Source organism: Haemaphysalis longicornis, unplaced genomic scaffold, assembly GCF_048455015.1.
Source record: "Haemaphysalis longicornis isolate Haplotype H1 unplaced genomic scaffold, Haemaphysalis longicornis Haplotype H1 scaffold_5, whole genome shotgun sequence".
Lineage (NCBI taxonomy): Eukaryota > Metazoa > Arthropoda > Arachnida > Ixodida > Ixodidae > Haemaphysalis > Haemaphysalis longicornis.
In genome coordinates, this window is record NW_027526385.1 from 31,954,014 (window position 1) to 31,973,654 (window position 19,641).

Consider the following 19,641-nt stretch of genomic DNA (forward strand, 5'->3'; position numbering starts at 1 on the left):
ACAAGGGCGAGCACGACTTACTGAAAAAAAATGCACCTAACGAAGTAAGAATGCCTAAAACATAATATACTCCCAACCAAACTGCTGTCCCTGGAGACCTAACATTTCCGAGGCACACGCCCAGCTTACATCATTTTCAGCGGATGAAGTGAGCCGGTGTTTCGAACTCACAAAACACTATTTTATAACGGGAACAACGAGAAGAAAGCAAGCTGCGAATTTCAAATCGATGCCCAACACAAATAACCAACGTTGCGGTTGGCCACGTTACAAAAATGCAACAAATTTGAAAACACACAAGTTCACACTTTTTCAAGGATGATATCCAAAATATATGTACACTGTGTACAAACTAGCAAAATAAATGGATCACCTGATTGTTCGCAGCTACTCTATCCAACGTTAAGACGTTACTTTGCACATGCGATGCTGGCAACAGCGAAGCTTGGTGTGCGTTCCGATGTGGAAGCTCAAATACCTAGGCGTTCGAAGACGTCGGCGCCGTTGAACACGCTGAATTGCTGCCGATTTCGGGCGCCAGTGATTTGCGTGTCTTACATGCTTCTTGAGCGTTTATGTTCGCCGTTTTAGAGGAGTGTTGAGCGTACTACGAAGTAGACTGCCGGCGCTGGCCGACATGCTCTTTTTTATATCTTCTGTCACCCGTTCCTTTCTCGTGTCCGACTTTAAAAGCGGCTGATTACAGCTGATAACCCACTTACTGCCCGACGCCACTGACGCATACCGCGCATTTAAAGCTCTTGCGATCCGATGCTGCTGTTCGCAAGTACACTGGAATCTATTCACTTACCAGTGGTCGTTACTATGCAGTGCATAGTGGTTTGAAAGATTGGACCATCAAACGGGCAACTCGCAGTGCTTGAGGGGTGCTATGAGACCTTGGGAGCTTCGCCTTCTGTTTCCTCTTCACCCAATAATTCCGCAGTGCCTCCGGCCTATTTTTTAAATAAAGCCGTTTATTCATGCATTTCTTCCCCGCGAGCTGAACTTTCCCCCGGGCAGTGTCGGTGTTCATGTAAATGAAAGCCGGCTCTGCAGGTGTTGTTAGCCTGACGTGAATCATTCGTGTTTCAGAGGTTCATGTGCTCCTTTTTTGGGAGGATGAATGGAAGAGGAGACACCGCGGTTTCCTGCAATTTATTTCTTCGGTTCAACATTCTGACCTGGTGCCGTACTAGTTTGAGGCTGTAGCGGGTTAATCATCTTCTGCGATTCTCTTTTGTTTAAGCTTGCGCCTTCAGTGCGGCATGTATGCAAAATCTGAAAGGTTCTGTGTTAATTTTCTCGTCAGTCCATAAGAACCGGGAGGCACAGGGGCGCAAAAAAATGACCTAGTGGAAGGGCCGCGGCGGTAGCTATTGGAACCTTTGCCTCGTTTTCATGGAGGCACGTAGAAGCGCGGAGCCCGCGCTGCCGCTGCCTCGATGGGCCTTGGGACTCCCGCGACCGCTTGCACGCATCTACATTTGAGTCTGCAGACAGTGCGTGATGCCAAGGGAAAAAAAATGACGGCGACGAAGGGTTGCACTATTCTGCTAGACAGAAATGACGGACAGGCGACTAAAGCGAGGAAACGTCGCCTCTGAGTCGGTTAGACCGCCAAGGATGGTTGCCATGCTGCGCGAGGAGTGTTCGCGTTGTATATTACGGACAGCAAAGGATGGTGTGCGTGAGGGTGGAGCCTCAGAACGCGAGCGATAAGGACGACATCCTGACGCATTCTTAAAAATCCACAGATAAATCTTCGAATCACTTCGTCGTATTCTTTTTATTTTACTTGCTTTCTCATGAGGTTCGGTTGACTTCGATGTTAGCCTTTTTCGAAAAATGTCTTCGCTCGGGCTCACCGGCTCATTCGGTCATGTGTCAAACACGTGTCACTGCAAACGTAGTCTAGCGTAGTTCTGTGACATTGAGTGTTGTATGTGACGTGCTGCAGGAACCAGATACGCTCAGGCCATTTTAAAGTACCTAATACGTTGTACGCATGATTGACTTCTAGATGATTGGCTTGATGGAAGACTGTACACTGGAGTTTCTGGGTATTGCCGAGGCTCTTGAGGCACGAGCAGAGACTTTTGAGGCACGAGAGCTCTTCCAGCGACTGACGGCGGATATCATTCTTCGGTCGGCCTTCGGGCTGAAGTCTAACGTGCAACAGAAGCCAGCAGACAGCAGCATTGGAGAAGCCCTGTATCAACACAGCTTGAACCACTTCGAACAATTTCGCAATTCGTGGAGGAACTATCTTATAGGTAAGCAGTGCCATACACACAGTAACACTACACAAAAAAATGGTTATAGTTAGCGACAACCCAAAAAATTCGGCGTTCTCCTCTGGTACGGGGAGAAACTATATGTTATAATGCAAAGGTTGTCGCTTTCACAACAATTTAGGTGACAGATTTTAAAGCGTACGAATGGCGACGAGACTATAATACAATTTCATGATTAGTACAGTTAAACCTTGATATAACGAAGTTGACACAAATTCGCAATTTTTTGTTACATGCATGTTTCAGGTTAAGGCTCGCGTGATTTGAGCAGAAACGAAACCATAATGCTAGATATCAGTGAGGGTGGACTCCCTTTAAAGGATGTATTTCACACTGAAAAACTGCGTGATCTGCGCCTGCAGCTTTCGCACGAACGTAGTCAATACACGGCACTCCAAAGAAGCAAGGTCACTTACCCCTGTATTGGCAACGTACCTTAAGTATCACTTTTGTCTTTCGGCACTTTTCGGTGTCTTATTTAACCCGTTCGAAGGACCAAGCTTATGCTGAAAGGGTGCGTTTACGCGAACCTAATGCTCTGTGCCGCCTTCAAAGTTTTTGAGGAGAGGGTGCCAGCTGGGATTCTGTACTGGGTGGCGACGTTCTTCCTTCTCGCCCGCGGAGACGCCATTTAAAATTGCGAGCTCGTATTGATAAGGAAACACTTTTCGTTTTCTGGCACCAACTCAGCACCGACGAACCGACATCACACATGCTACTGGAGACGCGCGACTACACACCGACAGACAGGCCCAGCACCCAACTGACACCGCGCCGTCACGAGAAACACACGGTAGTTTGTGTCGGGCGAAGTTCGCTAAATTGGTGCATTTCTCCAGCAGATTTTCCAGAAAAAGTGCAAAAAACCATCCCTCATCGGCGTAGCGAATTCTTTACACCAAGGTTAACCATCGCAGCGATTTCGTTACATATAGGTCGTAAACATACGTGCTTCTACGGGAGTGGCACCGGGGAATAGAAAAGCTTTGTTAAATCTAGGAATTCCTCACATAGAGGTTCGGTACATCGAGGTTTAACTGTAATAGAACCAACTGTGTGAACAACGCCGATGTGCATAGAGAAAATGCCGCAAAGCATGAAAATATATTTGTACATTCATATATATATATATATGTATATGTATATATATATATGTACATTATATGTATATATATAAGTATATATGTATATATATATGTACATTCAGCTGTCGGAAGCACAGGAGGGCATGGTATCTTTTACCGTACAGGCATCGAAAGGCAGAGGAGCTAAACCGACGCGTGTGCACATCCCGTGCAAGGCGACAGAGCATTTTTACTGTGCCATTCTTTCCGTTGAAGAAGATTTTCGCGTTGTACCTCCACGCCTAGATTCCAGGCTAACTAGATAATAACCAGAGCAAGACTGGCTCTCACTTGCAGTGCCGTGAGTGAGATAAAACACGCGGCTTCAGGGTGTAATATGAATACACAGCGCATTTAAGACTACAGCGCAATCACACTCCACCGCCAGTCTATTAGTACGCATTAAACCAGCCCCTGCAACACCGCGATGATATAAGGAACTATAGCCTCTCTAGAGATGGCTACTTCACGCCTGAACGCTCGACATTACGAGTATTCTTTTGGTGTGTATTTGGGTCACGCAAGTGAACATATTCGGGTTTATATTTTAATGCGAACTTTTTTTTAGCTGTCTTTGTTGAAATCTGGTTTCCTATGCACACAAAAAAGCCAACGGATGAAACACAAAATGGCTGATGGACGGCAGAAAAAAATGGCTGACTGCTGATAGAACAAAAACACGTCAAAAGTAGCTCGTATTGCGCCAAATTTTGTGAGGAAGCTTCGGAAAACAAATTTATTGAGCTGCGGAAAAAGATATAGCAATGTTTGAGTTGGTTTGCATACGGACCATTGTTCCCCGAAAAATTTGAAACGGGTTTGTTTGCGGGCGAAAAATCCCACCAACCCGTCTAAACTATTCGACGATTGATTAGAAAATATGTTTTCATTCCCATGCTTGAGAATGTGCTTTACCTATAATTTACGGTACCGTAAACCAGTAGAGCAGCTATTAAACTGTTTCTGTTTTTTAAATTTGTAGACATTTGTTTTGCACTTGGAGTATTTGAATGGGCTCTTGAATGGACTATTTGAATGGACTCTTTCACCTAAGGATTAATTGTGCAGCAGCTATCCTGAAGATTTTCATCTATTATTGCTTTTTTACGGAATGAAAACTAAAGAGTCCGCAAAGTTCACGTTACACTGCGTGCGTAAATGAAGCATATAGTGATGTGTTGGCGAACGCTGAGATGTGATCAAGAACAGGTTCTAGAGAGACAAAGAACTTGCATCACTTTTATTGTTGCAGCATGCTTTCCGGAGTTTTCTCCGGTTTGGAACGTCGTTCTGTCTCTTTTGGCGAGGTTTCACAAGGCAGGAACAGACAACATCTTGAACAGTGTGATGGAGATTGTTAAGTTTCGTCGCGCCAACCCTAAGGTAAGCTCTTTTCTGCTGTGCAGACGGTGTAAATTATATTTAAGGAGGAAAAGAAAATAATAAACTTGGTCCCCTGCATAGCGGGAAATGTGGTGCAACGCGCCGTGGTGGCTCAGTGGCCAAGGTGTTGTGCTGCTGAGAACGACGACGCGGATTCGATTCCCGGCCGCGGCACCCGATTTTCTGATGGAGGCGAAACGCAAGAACACCTGTGTGCTCGAGATTTCGGCGCACGTTAAAGATCCCCAGGGGGTCAAAAGTTATCCCGAGCACTCCACTACGGCGCGCCTCATCGCCTATGAAACATCGGCGCGTTAAATCCCACAATCAATCAATCAATCAATCAATCAATCAATCAATCAATCAATCAATCAATCAATCAATCAATCAATCAATCAATCAATCAATCAATCAATCAATCAATCAATCAAATCTGGTGCAACAGCGGAGCTATCTTCTCTCGGCACAGTCAACACACAAAGTCTACGGTTCGCGCTAAGAAATCAGCAGCAAAACGTCAGCGGTTCGAGGATCGTTCTCCTCTCGGACTTTGCGAGACCACTGCGCCCTCCATGGATGGGTTTGAGAACCGGTTTCTGCAAGGCAGATGACGGGTCTGGCCAGCTTCTCCTACTTGTGCCGTACGCACGACCATCAGGGGATGGGCCAAAAGGCTGGACCTACATTAGCTCTGCCGTAAAGAAACATTTTAATGAGTATAATAGCGGTAATAAAACTCTAGTCCGGGATTCCATGTGTTTTTCTAGTCGTCTTCGCATCGGTCACAAGAAGGGTCTCGTCTTCCATTCGGCAGCTGGCCAACAGTACACACCACAGTTTAGGAAATCAATGAGAAGATGTGGGTGGTAGGTCAGGACTGTGAGCGTATTCCAAAATTAAATTTTTGAGAGTGCCTAGTTGCCGTGAAATTTTACATGGAGCTGCGTAGCATTTGCGGAAAAATAAATCATTCAGACCATGTGCACTAATGCTCCTCTTGACAATTGTAGCAGTGTGATTTCGTGATTTTTAATAGAATATTTTTGGCTTGACTTTTTCAAGTTTAGTAGTGCTTTCCGTGAATATAAATCCCCCAAATTGACGGGGTAAGAGGCAATATCTGTCTGTCTGCTTTAATGGGCAGCATTTTAGCTCTGCACGTTTGTTCTCCTTGCGCCATCAGCCATTTGGCCTAGAATCCTATCGTTAAGTTCATTAATTTTTCACATACCGAGAAAAGTTGCAATTTTTCAATTATAACCAATGATCGCCATTGGGCAGCACACAACTCTCGCGCTAGTCTTGAGCTCACTGATTCAACAACGCTATTTTTCTTAAACTACGGGCAAATTACTTTGTTCTTTTTCCGGTGTGTTTTTGACTGTTGCGCAACGGTGAAGTTTTCTTAATGTTACGTGATCTGTTGCTAGTGCTAGTTTATGTTAACTTTGAGACCATACGTGTAGATTTTTAATTGTTGGATATCGTTTAGGAGGAATAAAAAGAAATATGAACTATATATTGCAGTGGGCATTGTAGACAACTTGAGAAAGGAAAGCTGAGCATGATGGTTGTTGGGTGAATAAAGAAAGGGCCAGCTAAATGAAGGGTCAGCGCAATCTATCAGTCGGTAAAAATGAGGTGGTCTCATGAACGAAGAAAAACCTAATACAAAGTAAACGGAAATGCATATATATTTATGGTTCACTGTAGGAGGCGAGAACAGACATACTACAACTAATGCTGAATGCCGAAGTGGAAGAAGGTGCGCCAGTCAATGTACACTCTCTGACAGCCAACTACGATACGGACAACACTTTAGAAGGTGAGACGGTTGGATTCCGGGTTGGCGTCTTTTGTACTGCACCTAGCGTCTGGTGTTTTTGAAGTATAATTTGCGGATGTTGTGCGTCTGTTTTCGTCTGATTATAAGTCATTTTTTTCATGAACACTACGGCCAATTCCCGCTTTGAGTAGATGAGTACCTTCTTATTGACGTACTCAAAGTGTCCCACTTTTTGCAGAAAGCAAGATGTCGACAAATTATAGCAACAAGAAGAAACGCTTCTTAACAAATGAAGAAATTGTGGCCAATGGCCACGTATTCTTCGTGGCAGGGTACGTAAAATTTTCGATGCTCGTGACAAGATTGACGTTTATACATTTTAAAAATTGTAAAAAGTTCTAACGCCAAACGCATATGGACGAGAAAAAGAAAGAGACGAAAATGGATACATTTTCCTAGTATTCTTACCGCGGGAGTGCCAGGAATTTGAGATTGTATTTGAAACTCAAACATGTCGCAATTAGGTTCATGTTGACTGCTTTGCCGTTTTTGTTTCAGGTTTGAGACAACCGGCACGACTTTGTCGTTTATGTCATATCTCCTGGCAAAACATCAAGATATACAAGACAGATTGAGGGAAGAAGTATTAGAAGTTCTAAAAAGAGATGTGAGTACATCTATCCTTGGTCGTTGTTTCTTTGCTTAGGAACTATCGCTCTTAATTTGGCATGTGTGCCTCAATACCATTTCAGGGATCTTTCACATACGACAACGCTTTTGCAATGAACTATTTGGACCAGGTTATTTCGGAAACTCTTCGGTTATACGCACCGATAGTTGGGTGAGTTTACGTTCCTTTTTTGCCGATGTATGGATCCAGCTAAGTTTAACAGCCTTGTCGGTTGTAAAAGTACGCAGCAAATATTACACATACGGCGCTGGTCATGTTCAATGACCAGCGCTTTGCGAAATTGCACTCTGCGGTCATTTTTGTGATCTTTCTGTGGAATTTTTGCTGAAGGCGTAGGATTACTGCGACCCTGATATGAATTTTTATAAGCTGGCAAGCACACGCTGTGCCTTCGCACATCTAGTTAAAGACGTCATCTACAGTGTTGGCACGCTCTGGTGAGAATCTTTTTTGCGTATAGTTTCATACCGTGCGAGTTGGTGTTAGGTGGCGCAAGGCGAGCTAGGGCAAAGAGAGCCAACGACAGTTATTTAATGACACAGATGGAATGGTAAGTATATACCAAATTATGTCAGTAAAAAGAAAATTGAAACGAAAAAAAGGCTATGGAGATGACTGGTATATAAGACCAGGGTGATTATGCATGATTTGTAAGGAGCTGTAAAAATGTGACGTCGGTTAAAAATATGAAAGCACGCCGAATTGAAAACATTGGGCTCTCGGCCTTGAAGAATGAAGGGTGTATCGGGATGTGGCGTCTGTATAGTTCAGGAAAATGTTTGCGTCGTTTGGTGTCGAATGCCTTGGATGTAATTAAAATGTGAACTAGAAACAGGGCCTGTCCACATGTGCTACACAAGGATTGTGAAGATCCCGTGAGCAGATACGAATTTGTTGCATGTTCGTTGCCTATCCTTAGTAAGCCAAAGTGACTTCTATTTACCTTTTGCTTGTGTCGGTAGTGCATATTTCGAAGTGGGGTTTTATTACGTGTAAGTTGTTGTCTGTGTGTTCACTCCAGTCTGCTTGCCATGTTTTCTGAAGGTGTTGTGTGATGTGTGGCTCGATGTCGGTGTAGGGTATCGTTATTATGTTCATTGTGTTCATGTTCGTGGCAGCAGCAGTAGCGATTTCACGCACTGCCCCATTTCCAGTCATCCCACAATGATCTGGTAGCCAATATCTTATAACTTCCAGATTAGTGTCATACGCTTAAGTAAAACTCCTAAAAATTGGCAATGAGGTAATATTGTGGAGTTCTTTCGGGACGACAACGCGCACACGTCGCTAAGGGAATCTGTGTAGATGATGAACTTTGGAATATGATGTTGAACAATATGACCTGCAACAAGAAAAATACCACACGCGCCCGATGTAAAAATGTTCGTATTTACATTCATGGTTGGACATTGGAGGGTGCGCAGCACGAGACACGCTATGGAAGTTTTATATGCATCCCTAAACCATTCTGAAGCTCGGTATTTCTTCTTCGGATACATGGAATGCTGCAAAGTAGCAATTTGTGGTGCCCTGTGTTTCTGAAATTGTGTAAAAGACAGGTAACACGATACAGGGTGAAGGTGGTATGGGGGTATATATTCAAGGATAGATTATTTTATTGTTGTAAAAAAGAGACAGGCAGATCAGAAGCTTCCTGTCTCAGCCTGAAAGGAAAGGCACACGAAGGCCTGAGTGGTTTAAAAAAGGTTGGGATGTGAATTTATCATTACTGCGGCTGTATCATTAAGGGTGAAAGTACCATTAGGATGGCTAGTCAGTGATAAAATTTTTAAAACATAAAAGAAGTGAACCTACCGTTGGTACCTTAGGCAGCACTTGTCATATTCTAAGTACGGAATTTGAGCCTGGCTAGTGCGGAAACCACCAGACCCAAGCCGCAGCCCTAAGGGCAAAACGTAGTCGAGCATTTTTAAGGCTGTTTACGATGCTTGTCCATATACAACACTCCCATAGCCTAATCGGGAGCTGAGCAAGCTGGAATAAACTCGCAGCAGAATATTTTTATCAGCACAGTAGTAATGATATGACAAGACTAATAATATTAATTTTAGGAACTTTTGTTTTAAGTTGTTTGATGGGCGGGATGGTCGTAAGTTTTCTGTCAAGAACTACGCCCAACAACTTGTCTTCCCTTACCACTGGAATAGACACACGCGTTCAGTTTGAAGTCAGGATCTGGCCGCATTCCACGCATTTTGGAGAGCACAAGTATTTTTGCCTGAGTTCAGCTCAAACCTCTTGTCATCTACTCAGCAGGCAAATGTTTTGACACCAAGCTAAACTTCGCGTTCACATACTGACATGTTACTTGACTTGAAAGACATTTGAACATCGCAAACATAAATTGAATCAAACATGTTTCGTAACAATGCCTTACCTAGTGAGTTCCCCTTTACCATGAACTCCGCTTTTGGGCACGCCATTATCCTGCACATGAACCTTTGAGAGTGCTGACCTACTTCGGGCGAAAAATGTTCGTTGACATGCAGCTACCAAGGGTCTTCATCATGCTGCCAGAAACACCGAATGAGTTCAGGTAGCTTAGAATCCCGTAGCATCAAGCCGTATGATCATGTAACTAATTTATTTACAGTAACTTACAGGCTTCTAGGAGCCTTGAGTAAGAGGGGGTAAATACAAAAGTATTTACAAAACCATCGGAGCTTATTCAAAGGTATAAGACACGGTTATACCAAAAGGCAAAATAGCATAAATCAATTTGCGCATTCATAAAGAGGATGCAAGAATATCAACATGCGGTAACACACACGAAAATGAAACAAAGATGTCTGCAATTTCATACCAAAAATAGCATCCAAACAGAAAAAAGGAGCAGCCTTCTACGCAATTAAAAAAAAAACCTAATCAAAAACAGCACAGGGCACAAAATGTGACAGGCTTAGAAAAGTTGTTTTGCCCGTCATTAACATAAAAATGTCGACGCACATTTTCCCTAAATATTTTACTGGAGCTATGGAAGCAATGGTATGTGGAAAAGTATTCCACATGAAAATGTCCCGAGGCAGTGCTGACAAATTAAATGCGTGTGTGTTGCCATAAATGCGGGAATTACTGAACTGATTACGAAGTCGTCTCAACATGCACAGTGGTGTTACTAGTGCGCATAAGCCTTCTCGAGTTCAAAACCCCGTTACAGAAAAACTGTTTGTAAGCCAAGGCGTCCTGGATGTACGACTCAAGGGCCATAAGTTGATCGTTTGGATATCGCCGTGCCTTGAGGCCAGCCGGGAAATTGACAAAAAAACCATTGTACTCTATGAAGTACACGAGTTTCTTATTTATTATCCTCTCGAGAAGCTTGCACAGGCAGCTTCTCAGGCGACGGGAGAATAACCTGATGGCGAAGACGGGTGCTTCCCCTTATTCAGGAAAGCCACTTTTATGGCCTCTCTCCGAGAATTTAGTGTGTGCCCCTAAAGCCATATTTTATTGTATAGGTGTAGAGGTGTTTCAAGTGTGTCTGCGTGTAGGTGTTCTATTATGGTGTATGTATATCTTGTCTGCGCCTGGAGCTCAAGGGGTACATAAGCCCAAAACCGCCTTCAGCTGATAAATAGCAGCGGACAGGGGACTCTGAGCCATGAGACTTCCGCGTTTAAATTTCCCACCATCACAAAGGGCATGTTGTCGGTACCGGCATGAATCTCAGCTGAGCGTGCACACCGCCCTCCTTCCGCCCCCGACCTTTGCACACATAAACCTGCAACCCGTGATGAGCGCATAGTTAGGCGTGATGTAGAATGATGAAAATGTCGCTGGGAAAGCCTTTGAAGCTTAAGAAAAATTGTGGGCTCATGCTGGCGTTCCAACCAGCCGAGTTGCTCTTACACCAGACGGGATACGAGATACTCGGCTATGTGAGACTTGGCCATGTGGTCGTTTAAACGCCCAGCGCGGAACTGTTGATTGTCCGCAATCACCTGACAACGGTGCTACCTCCGTTGTCAGCCGATTTGGCCACTTGTGAAAGAGCCATCGGTTCTGGCGAGCGGAATAAAACTTAAGAAAGTGGGGTCGGCGGCGGCGAGGAGGTACCCCGGAGCGGCACTGAGTAAATCGGCTTCACCGGAATGAAAACTCAAGTGGTTTGACATAAACGGCTTCGAAGTAACAAGCCTTTAGAAGGACGATTAGTCACAACATGAACGCACGCGCAAACGCCGGTGAATCGGCCCGTCTGGCCGTAGACTGATTGTTGCGGCGAAATGGAGGCTACAAAGGCGTTGCCCCGTGGCACGTTCCTGACAATCGTAGCGTGGCTACCGAAAGCGAGAAAACTTGCGTGCATACGAGTAAAAAGGACCCACATGTGCGCTGCGTCGGTCTCGGCACCAGACGCCGTGCCTCCAGAGTGCTCAGCGGCAGCAGTTCTGGCCACGCGCTCGCGTTCCGGAATATGTTTGATTAATTGATTGGTTGTAAGGTTTAACGCGCCGACGCAACGCAGGCGATGATGCACGCCCGTAGTGGAGAGCTCCTGATAATTATTGACCACTTTAAGATCTTTAACGTGCGCCGAAATCTCGTACACACGGGCGTTTTTGCTTTTCACCTCCACCAGAAAAGCCGCCGCCGCGGCCGGGAATCCAACCCGAGTCCTCGTGCTCAGCAGCGCAACGCCTTAGCCGCTGAGTCACCGCGGTGGGTTCCGCAATATTGTGTCCCTCTTGTACATCAGCTGATGGACTGCCTGAAAAAAGGGGGCAAAAAGTGCGGCGTTGACGTACTGGCCACCGCACCAGGCAATCTTATGTGGATGTGCACCGCCGTAAACACAAAACCACGATAGCTTGGCCAAAAAACACGGCCCCAGGTTTCTCACCTGTGAAAAGAAGGTCATCAACCACATTCCGTTGTCCTGTGGCAAGTGCTACATAAGACAGACGTGACGGTACATAAATGACAGATTGAGAAAGAAACGAACAGCGCTGTCGTCGCTTGCGAGGGGTGCCCACCTGGCTTATTATTGAAAGCGGTGCCATGGATGCGCCTTATGTTTGAGGACACACGTGAGTTAGGACGTGGAAGCGACCAAACCGGTCGGAAGATTAACGGGGCATATCATATGTACACAGAAGCCGAAAATTGTTCGCCATGCACGCATTCGGTTGCGTCTACAGAAAAGTAATTATGCTTTTTACGAGGGCGCATGCGCGATACATAGTTGGGCGAGTTTGAGGTGGCGACTAGATTAACGGGAAAGGTTGCTTTATGTTATCTTTCTATGTTTCCCGTATGCCAATTAAATTTCAGTTGAAGTCTAGCGATCGTCCGGTGTGCTTTTTCTTCGTCCTCGTCGCTTTTTTGCCACTTAAATGCAGTGCATTTGCTGTTAATTCCTAATGATCATGGTTTGATGTTAATGGCGCAAGGCAACTGCGGCAAAGAGCTCCAAAACAGTGGATATATGGTAGAGATGAAGACGTAAAAACCAAAATCGGTCAGCAAGAACAAAGGTGAAATCAACCACAGACAATGAGGAGGGCTGGTGTAGAAGGCCAGGTCGAGGCTATGCGTGGTACGATATCAGGTGTAAACATTTCACTTCTGCTAAATAGCATAAAGGGCACTTGACAGAAAATATGGGATCGTCAGACAGGAAAAGCGCTGGGTCTAGTGGGATGTGTTGTCTCTAACGTTGGGTGTAGTGTTTGTGTCGTGTTGGGTCGAGTGGTTTGCATTAGAATGGCACATTATTTCCAGTTAGGCGCTTTCAACAACTGTTGCACAGGTGCACTGGAGCTCTCCTGAGTAGGTGGAAGTGTGTTAGCGGTGTGGGCCGGACTCGTAACCTAGCCAAGGTAACTTTAGTTTGTCTGTTGCGTATGTCGGCGGTGTGTGGTCGCAAGAGTGGATTTATTACGCGCAGTTTGTTGTATGTCTATTCCCTCCAGTGTGTTTGCCATCTTCTGCGAAGTTGTAATTTTATGTGTGGCTTTTTGGTCGGCGTAGGATAATTTTGTTATGTCTACTGTACTCGCGATTGTAGCAGCAGTGGCTATTTCATCCCCGGTTTCGTTCTCGGCTATCGCATAGTGGCCAGGAACGCAGCATATTGCTTTCTCGATATTTGAGGAATATACGGACATTAGAGCATTAAAAAGAAGATTGATAATTTGCTAACGTTTTCTGGATGACAGCGCACGCACAACGCTAGCGAAGTCCTCGTCCACGATGGACTTTGGTATTCGATGTTGCACAATGTGAGATAAAACAATTACGATACCGTATGCTTCTGGCGTGAAAATATTGTTGCGGACATTCATCGTTTTACAAATACGAAAGCTCTGTCCATGCACAGCATGAGACACAGCGGTAGCAGTATTTAACGCGACGCTGTAAAATTTTGCAAACCAGTACGTATCCTGCAGAAACAAGAAATTCTGCCTTATTGCAATTTTTGGTGCCCTCTTTTTATCAAGCTGCGTAAAGGATATTTCACACGAATTAGGGTGGTATAAAATCCAGTGATGAGTGTGTTGTGAATGTCTGAGAAAGAGACTTTCAGCTCAGAAGCGTCGTCCTTTGCTATAAGAGAGAAAGGCACAGAAACAGACGGACGATCTAAAATAAGTCAGCGTGAAGATGTATTATTAATGGTCGAAATAAAAATATGTGTAGGCGTAGACATGATTTATGCAGCATACAGCAAGTCCATATATGTTCTCTGCTGATGCAGGGATCATTTATCGCAATCAATGTAAAGGCTCTAGCCAGGGCCGGTGCGAAAAGCGCCACACATAAGGCGAAGTCACAAGTACCACACTGGGTCAAGCATTTTTAGGTCGTTTTTGTGGAAGACACATACATAATACTCCCGTAGTCCAACCGGGACCCTACCAGAGCAGTATAAAGAAATATAAAAATTGTCGGTACCATAGGATTGGTGTGAGAGGACCTGAAGTATGCTGACAGCTTCCAGGCATCTTTGTTTGACCGGTTTAACGTGTGGAATGAAGTTCAGTTTTTTATCTAAAAATATGCCTAAAAACCTGTGTTTCTTTTTGACAGAATTTGATACGTCTTTAAGAGCGATGTAAGGGTTCGCATGGATCCAGCGCTTTCTAGAGAGCACAACACAAGTACTTTTAGATGAGTTCAGCTTAAAAGCGTTTTTATCCGCCCATCCAGCTAGTCTGTTAACACCAAGCTGGACCTGGCATTCGAAAATTGCTAGATTACATGATTTGCACGTCGTGGTTGGTGGCAACACCTTTCGGAGGGAGGTCATCTTAACTGTAAACAATGTGCAGCGTAAACGCCACCTTGAGGCGCGCCATTTTCCTGCACGTGAACATTTGACAGTGCCGCCCGGACTTTGACACAAAATATTTGTTAGGACATATAACTGGAAGATTGTTCAGAATGTTACTTTGTTCAGAATCGTTGGGTCTACAGAATCTTGAAAAAAAAAACGCAGAGCGCAGTAAACGAGCAGGGTACCGGAGTACTTTCTTCACTTACCTTACCCTGATACCAGTGACGCCCCGGAGCTCCCTGCCCTGTAAACGGACAGGGAGCTCATAGGCCGGAGCTTGACGATGGCTCTGACAGCCACTGTTCAAGGCTTGCACGCCTAACCTTTTAACTAATTGCCATGGTTGGAAACAGCGTGAGATGGGGGCTCGGGGCCCGCGGTGTCCCATTTACCGTAACTTTAATACACAAGGTGGCCAGTGCGGGGGTCATGCAAAAATGTAGCCTCGTTACCGGTGGAGGTTGTGATACTTTCACACCATAAATATCAATTATAGAATGGTAACAAGAAGGTTTTTCATCATCATTCGTGACAGATTCGTCACCAGGTCTTGCGACAAAGATTACATGCATAACAACGTCACCATACCAGCTGGAACCAGTATCCTCGTTCCCGTTCATCACTTGGGCCGTGACCCTGACTTCTGGGATGAGCCAGACAAGTTTGATCCGGACCGGTAACGTCCCTGCCATAGCACTTCCGTTTGTACACGAATATGTTGAACGCGCGATGAGGACCAAATGAAACGTTAGTAAATTTTAAGGAACTAGCCCTTAGTAACGCAGTTTCATTACAGCGGCGAAATACATTTTTATCTTTTAAAAGGGAAGAAATAGCGCAGAAATGTCAAATCTCACTATTCAATGACGTAACATGTGCAGAAGTGGCGTAATAGGAGCCCGCACTAAAAACATCGTTATCAGTGTGCCGTCAGCATGTTGGAATTTAAGTGATGGCACCAAACAGAATTAGAGGTCCCACAACAGTCACCAAGTCACTTTTCTTGGGAATGCATAAAGTGGGCGGCCGTTAATCGCACGAAGAAGGTTCTGTGACGCCATAAGAAAATCACCGGCAAGTGGCTGGGGATTCGCCAGGGCTTCGAAGTTTTTACTTTATACGGTCATTGTTTATATCAAGTTTGAAGTAAAATTGGTGTTATTGTTAGCCGAAAAAGCGGTCTATGTAGTAAACCAAGTTGAATTTTGTCGTCGCGGTCTTTTTCGAGTGCAGTTGTTTAGGAACATATTAACTTGGGCTTTTTGGGTGGGAGACAACATGAGTGGTTGCCATTGAAGAGAAAATTATAATTACATTCATAAAATGTCTTTTTTCGACTGCCCAGGCAAAGAAAATACGTGTATGAGCACTGTGCTTGAAAACAAGAAAAAGGTAGCATAGAACAGTCCGAGTATTTGAGAGAAAGCGGAAGCGACTTATTGTAGTATTAAAGCGTCCTGAACAGTTACATAAACTCAAATAGTATATTTTTGTTCGTGTGGCTGTAATACGGAGTATTCAAATAGCGCAACTCTCCTCCAGTTTTTTTGTTATAGCTCTAATCGTCATAGATGAACTACCTATTCCAGCAGCAAGTATTGTGGCGATGTCATGATCGGCACTAGCAAAAACGGCGCAATATTTTAAGAATAAATTATGAAAGCGTTGTAACTATACGTAACGCAGGCATGAGGTTTTCTACTGCATGGCTTCTGGGTGGCTATTGCCTTCTTAAATTAGGTCACACGTCGTGCATCATTATTCGCCGAATTCGCGACCTTCAACACACCAATCGGTAATTCATGCACATGGTAGCAAGGCAGAGCTGCACAATATATATAAGAAATGCCAGAACTACTCTCTACCAATACCGACGAACTGATACTGTCCCACAACAAGCTTCACGTGGACAATATCTCCCAGAATGTTCTTGCAAAACTACTTGTCTTCTGCTGCATTGGAAGTGTTGCACACAACTCGCGCTTGACAAGCTCCCTTATTCTATAACCTTGTAAGGTTCGGCGGCGACAGGAAACACAGTATCGACCCCATGGTGTATCAGCCGTTCGGCCAGGGACCGAGAAACTGTATCGGACTGCGCTTCGCTCAAATGGAGATAAAACTGACGATGGCAAAATTACTGGCCAAATATAGGATCGTGCTCGACGAGCGTCATATGAAGGTGAGTCACAACAATACAAAAAAAAAGTACTGCGCTACTGCTTCGTCATTCAGTTTGTCCAGTCGTCCGGGGTCTAGGAATTGGCTGTTGCATGCGTTCTGTCGTTGTATGAGCCTTCTACGCGGCCAAGTGATTTTATTGCCGCGTTAGAATTGCCAGTGCATTTAGCTGGAATAAACATTGTCGTCATAACTGCTTCATTAATCAAACAATGCTTTTTGTACGTCTTTCTGCATACATCTAGGCGATCTACTGGGTGATTTCTCTCATTCCTTTGTGGTTTTCACAAACGTTTTGCAATAGACCAGCTCACAAAACCTGGGATAGACAGTTTTTTGCTGCGAAAACGGTGTACACAGCATTTCAATCTGGGTCTCACGCAACCCTACACCTGGGCTCTGATGCTGCCGCGCTCCGTACTGCATGGAGGGAAAACGCATAAGCTAAACCACTTGTTCTCGGTGACAGGCACAGGATTTTTGTGACACGGGCGTGTTTTTGTGACCTTTTTACGTAACAGTCACAGCAGCTGGGGAATAAACCTGCGGCGTTATGCTCCATGTGCTATGCGCTTGCAACTGCTACATCTTTGTGAGCCACGATATGTGTAGTAAATTTTCTGGGGTATACCTGTAGGGCAAAGTGCGCTTACACTTGGCTTATGCCTACTCAACCAATTAAATATAAAGTCAAGCGTCCACTTCATACCACGTTCATGTTTGAAGACTCGGAAAAGGGGAAAAAGCTCTCTATTCGTTTGCTTGATGCGTTTTGTGCGAGAAGATTCTTTTGCAAGCGCAGTATTCGTGGCGTGCAGTGATATACCTAGAGGAAATTAAGTGTCTGGCAAAGCTAGTCTTCAACACATGTCAGGACACTGACAAAACATGATCAGCCCAAGAGGACAAATTCTTTTTACACAAAAAAATAATTCTTAAAAACGAAACTGCATTAGTTTGCATGATTAAAAGCACAGTGCAGCGTTTTAATGTTGTGCGTTTTTGTATTGTAACTTCCATCATTTTTTTCTGTCGAGGTTATTTGCTACTTCTGGTCTTCCCATTTCACATCGCCGTAACTCTAGTGTTTTCGGTAATGTTTTGTACACCCTTTTTTTCCACAAATTGAAAGGTACCAAAGTGTTAAATTAAAAATGGTAACATTAAACATTACATAACACAGTATAAAGTGTTCGGTCGTCTTCTTGTTTCAGTGCTTGGAGAATCTCTGGCGCTTCCATGTCCGAGCAGCTTGTTTGAAAACTAACATAGTTACCTCTTTTTTTTCCGCACTCGTATGCTTAGTGAAACAAAACTCTTTACTATTTATTGTTTTTTTTTTTGCAGGAGGAAGACTTAGAGGTCGGGTCTTCATTCACCTTTGCCTACCCTCAAAACGGCGTTTGGCTAAAGCTTCAACGTATTAACTGAGCGGTACCGAAAGATCATGGTGTACAGATTTGGTTAAAGACCGGCTTGTTGGTTAGGAGTATATGCAAGAGACCATAGCTTGGGTATTTTAGCCGCTTAGAAGTCTCAGCTATTTTCACTCCCAGTCCATTTTATTCGCTTATATATATGTCCGGGTCCCATGTCTTACGCTCAGCAATCTTCTCAAACTTTGCGGAAGACGACAAGAGGACGGGGTTTCTAGAAAAGTGTTCAGGGTAAGCAGGGTGAAGGAACGGTGAAAGAGTACAGTGTCGTAAAAACGCTTGTGGGCCGATCAGAGGTTGTACGGAGAGGGAAATGTTGAAAAGCAAAAAGAGAGGAGAAGGGTAGAGGCAGTGGAAACTTCATGGAAGGAAGGAGGTACGACTGAGTGGGCAGGAAGATGGCGGGAAATGGTAGGTGAAGGTGGTGGCTGTGGCTCTCTCTTTTACGAAAGCCCGCTACTACCAGCAACAATGCGCTGTAGAAAACCCGAAGCGAGGACTGCATCATAGCAACAAGAGTGAGCACGCGTCTTCTTGTCTAAAACATGGAGCAATACGTATTCAATTACCCGTTCCAAACGTACTGCCAGCAAGTATTGTCCCTCCGATGGGTGGTTTCTGGGGCATTTTTACAATAATTGTTTTCTTTATTTGTGATCTTCTTCGGGATTCATACTGCACCTGATGGTTCGGCAGCATGAACTTGAAACGTTAGAATGGCTAATAAATTAATGAAATATTTCCAGCGGTTTGTTGTTGATTTTATTTTCTACACAAGCAGAGACACTTTTATGTCGGTATTTCGCTGAAGTCACTTCGTTGATTGTCAGCATGCTATGACATTTCGTGTCAACTGGCACGATGTGCACAAGGGAAACTCATCTAGGTGGAATACATTTCTGCAATGAAAAAGGCTTCATGCACATAAAATATACTTTCACAGGTAAAATAAATGCATACAGTTTTCTCCTGCACCATGTGCATTTCAGAAGGCTTTGATATGACCTAAAAGAAAGGCGACGTCCCAAAGAAATGACAGAGGTGTGGAAGCGGAGCATTCATTACTGTAATCCTTGCCATAGTTTCAGCATATTACCATGGACTACCTCCTGCATTGTTTACTTATGTGTTAGGCCGTGTTCAGACTGTTGCCGCAACTGTCGTAATATCCTTGAAGAATGACGTCAGTTCACGTCTCAGCAAAACGAATTCAATGGCACGCCGTTTTTTTACTTTCATAGCTCACGATATGGCTGTTACGTTGGCAGTCTGAGCTGTCCTTTGAAACACGGGAAGCGCTCGTTTCAATCTCTTTGTCTTTGCAGCGAAAGATGCAGTACGCCCCCTCGGGCGCTTTCGCGGGGTGACCAGTTTTGACCTAGAGAGCTAGAGGTCAAACAACACCCCCTTCCGCAAGCACACGGCACGGAGTAGCGGCCCGAT

The 19,641-nt window shown here is 44.5% G+C and overlaps 1 protein-coding gene across 1 annotated transcript in view; it reads left to right on the top strand.

Annotated features, from left to right (window-relative positions):
* The window catches only part of LOC144139627 (cytochrome P450 3A41-like), a 28,046-nt gene extending 9,146 nt beyond the window's left edge, over window positions 1-18,900 (top strand). The window contains exons 3-9 of the mRNA XM_077671923.1: window positions 2,024-2,276; window positions 6,829-6,922; window positions 7,149-7,257; window positions 7,343-7,431; window positions 15,117-15,257; window positions 16,598-16,763; window positions 18,110-18,900. Coding sequence (XP_077528049.1) covers window positions 2,024-2,276; window positions 6,829-6,922; window positions 7,149-7,257; window positions 7,343-7,431; window positions 15,117-15,257; window positions 16,598-16,763; window positions 18,110-18,193 — 936 coding nt within the window. The 3' untranslated portion in view covers window positions 18,194-18,900. The remainder of the gene's footprint in view (window positions 1-2,023; window positions 2,277-6,828; window positions 6,923-7,148; window positions 7,258-7,342; window positions 7,432-15,116; window positions 15,258-16,597; window positions 16,764-18,109) is intronic.
* Window positions 18,901-19,641: the final 741 nt, after the last annotated feature.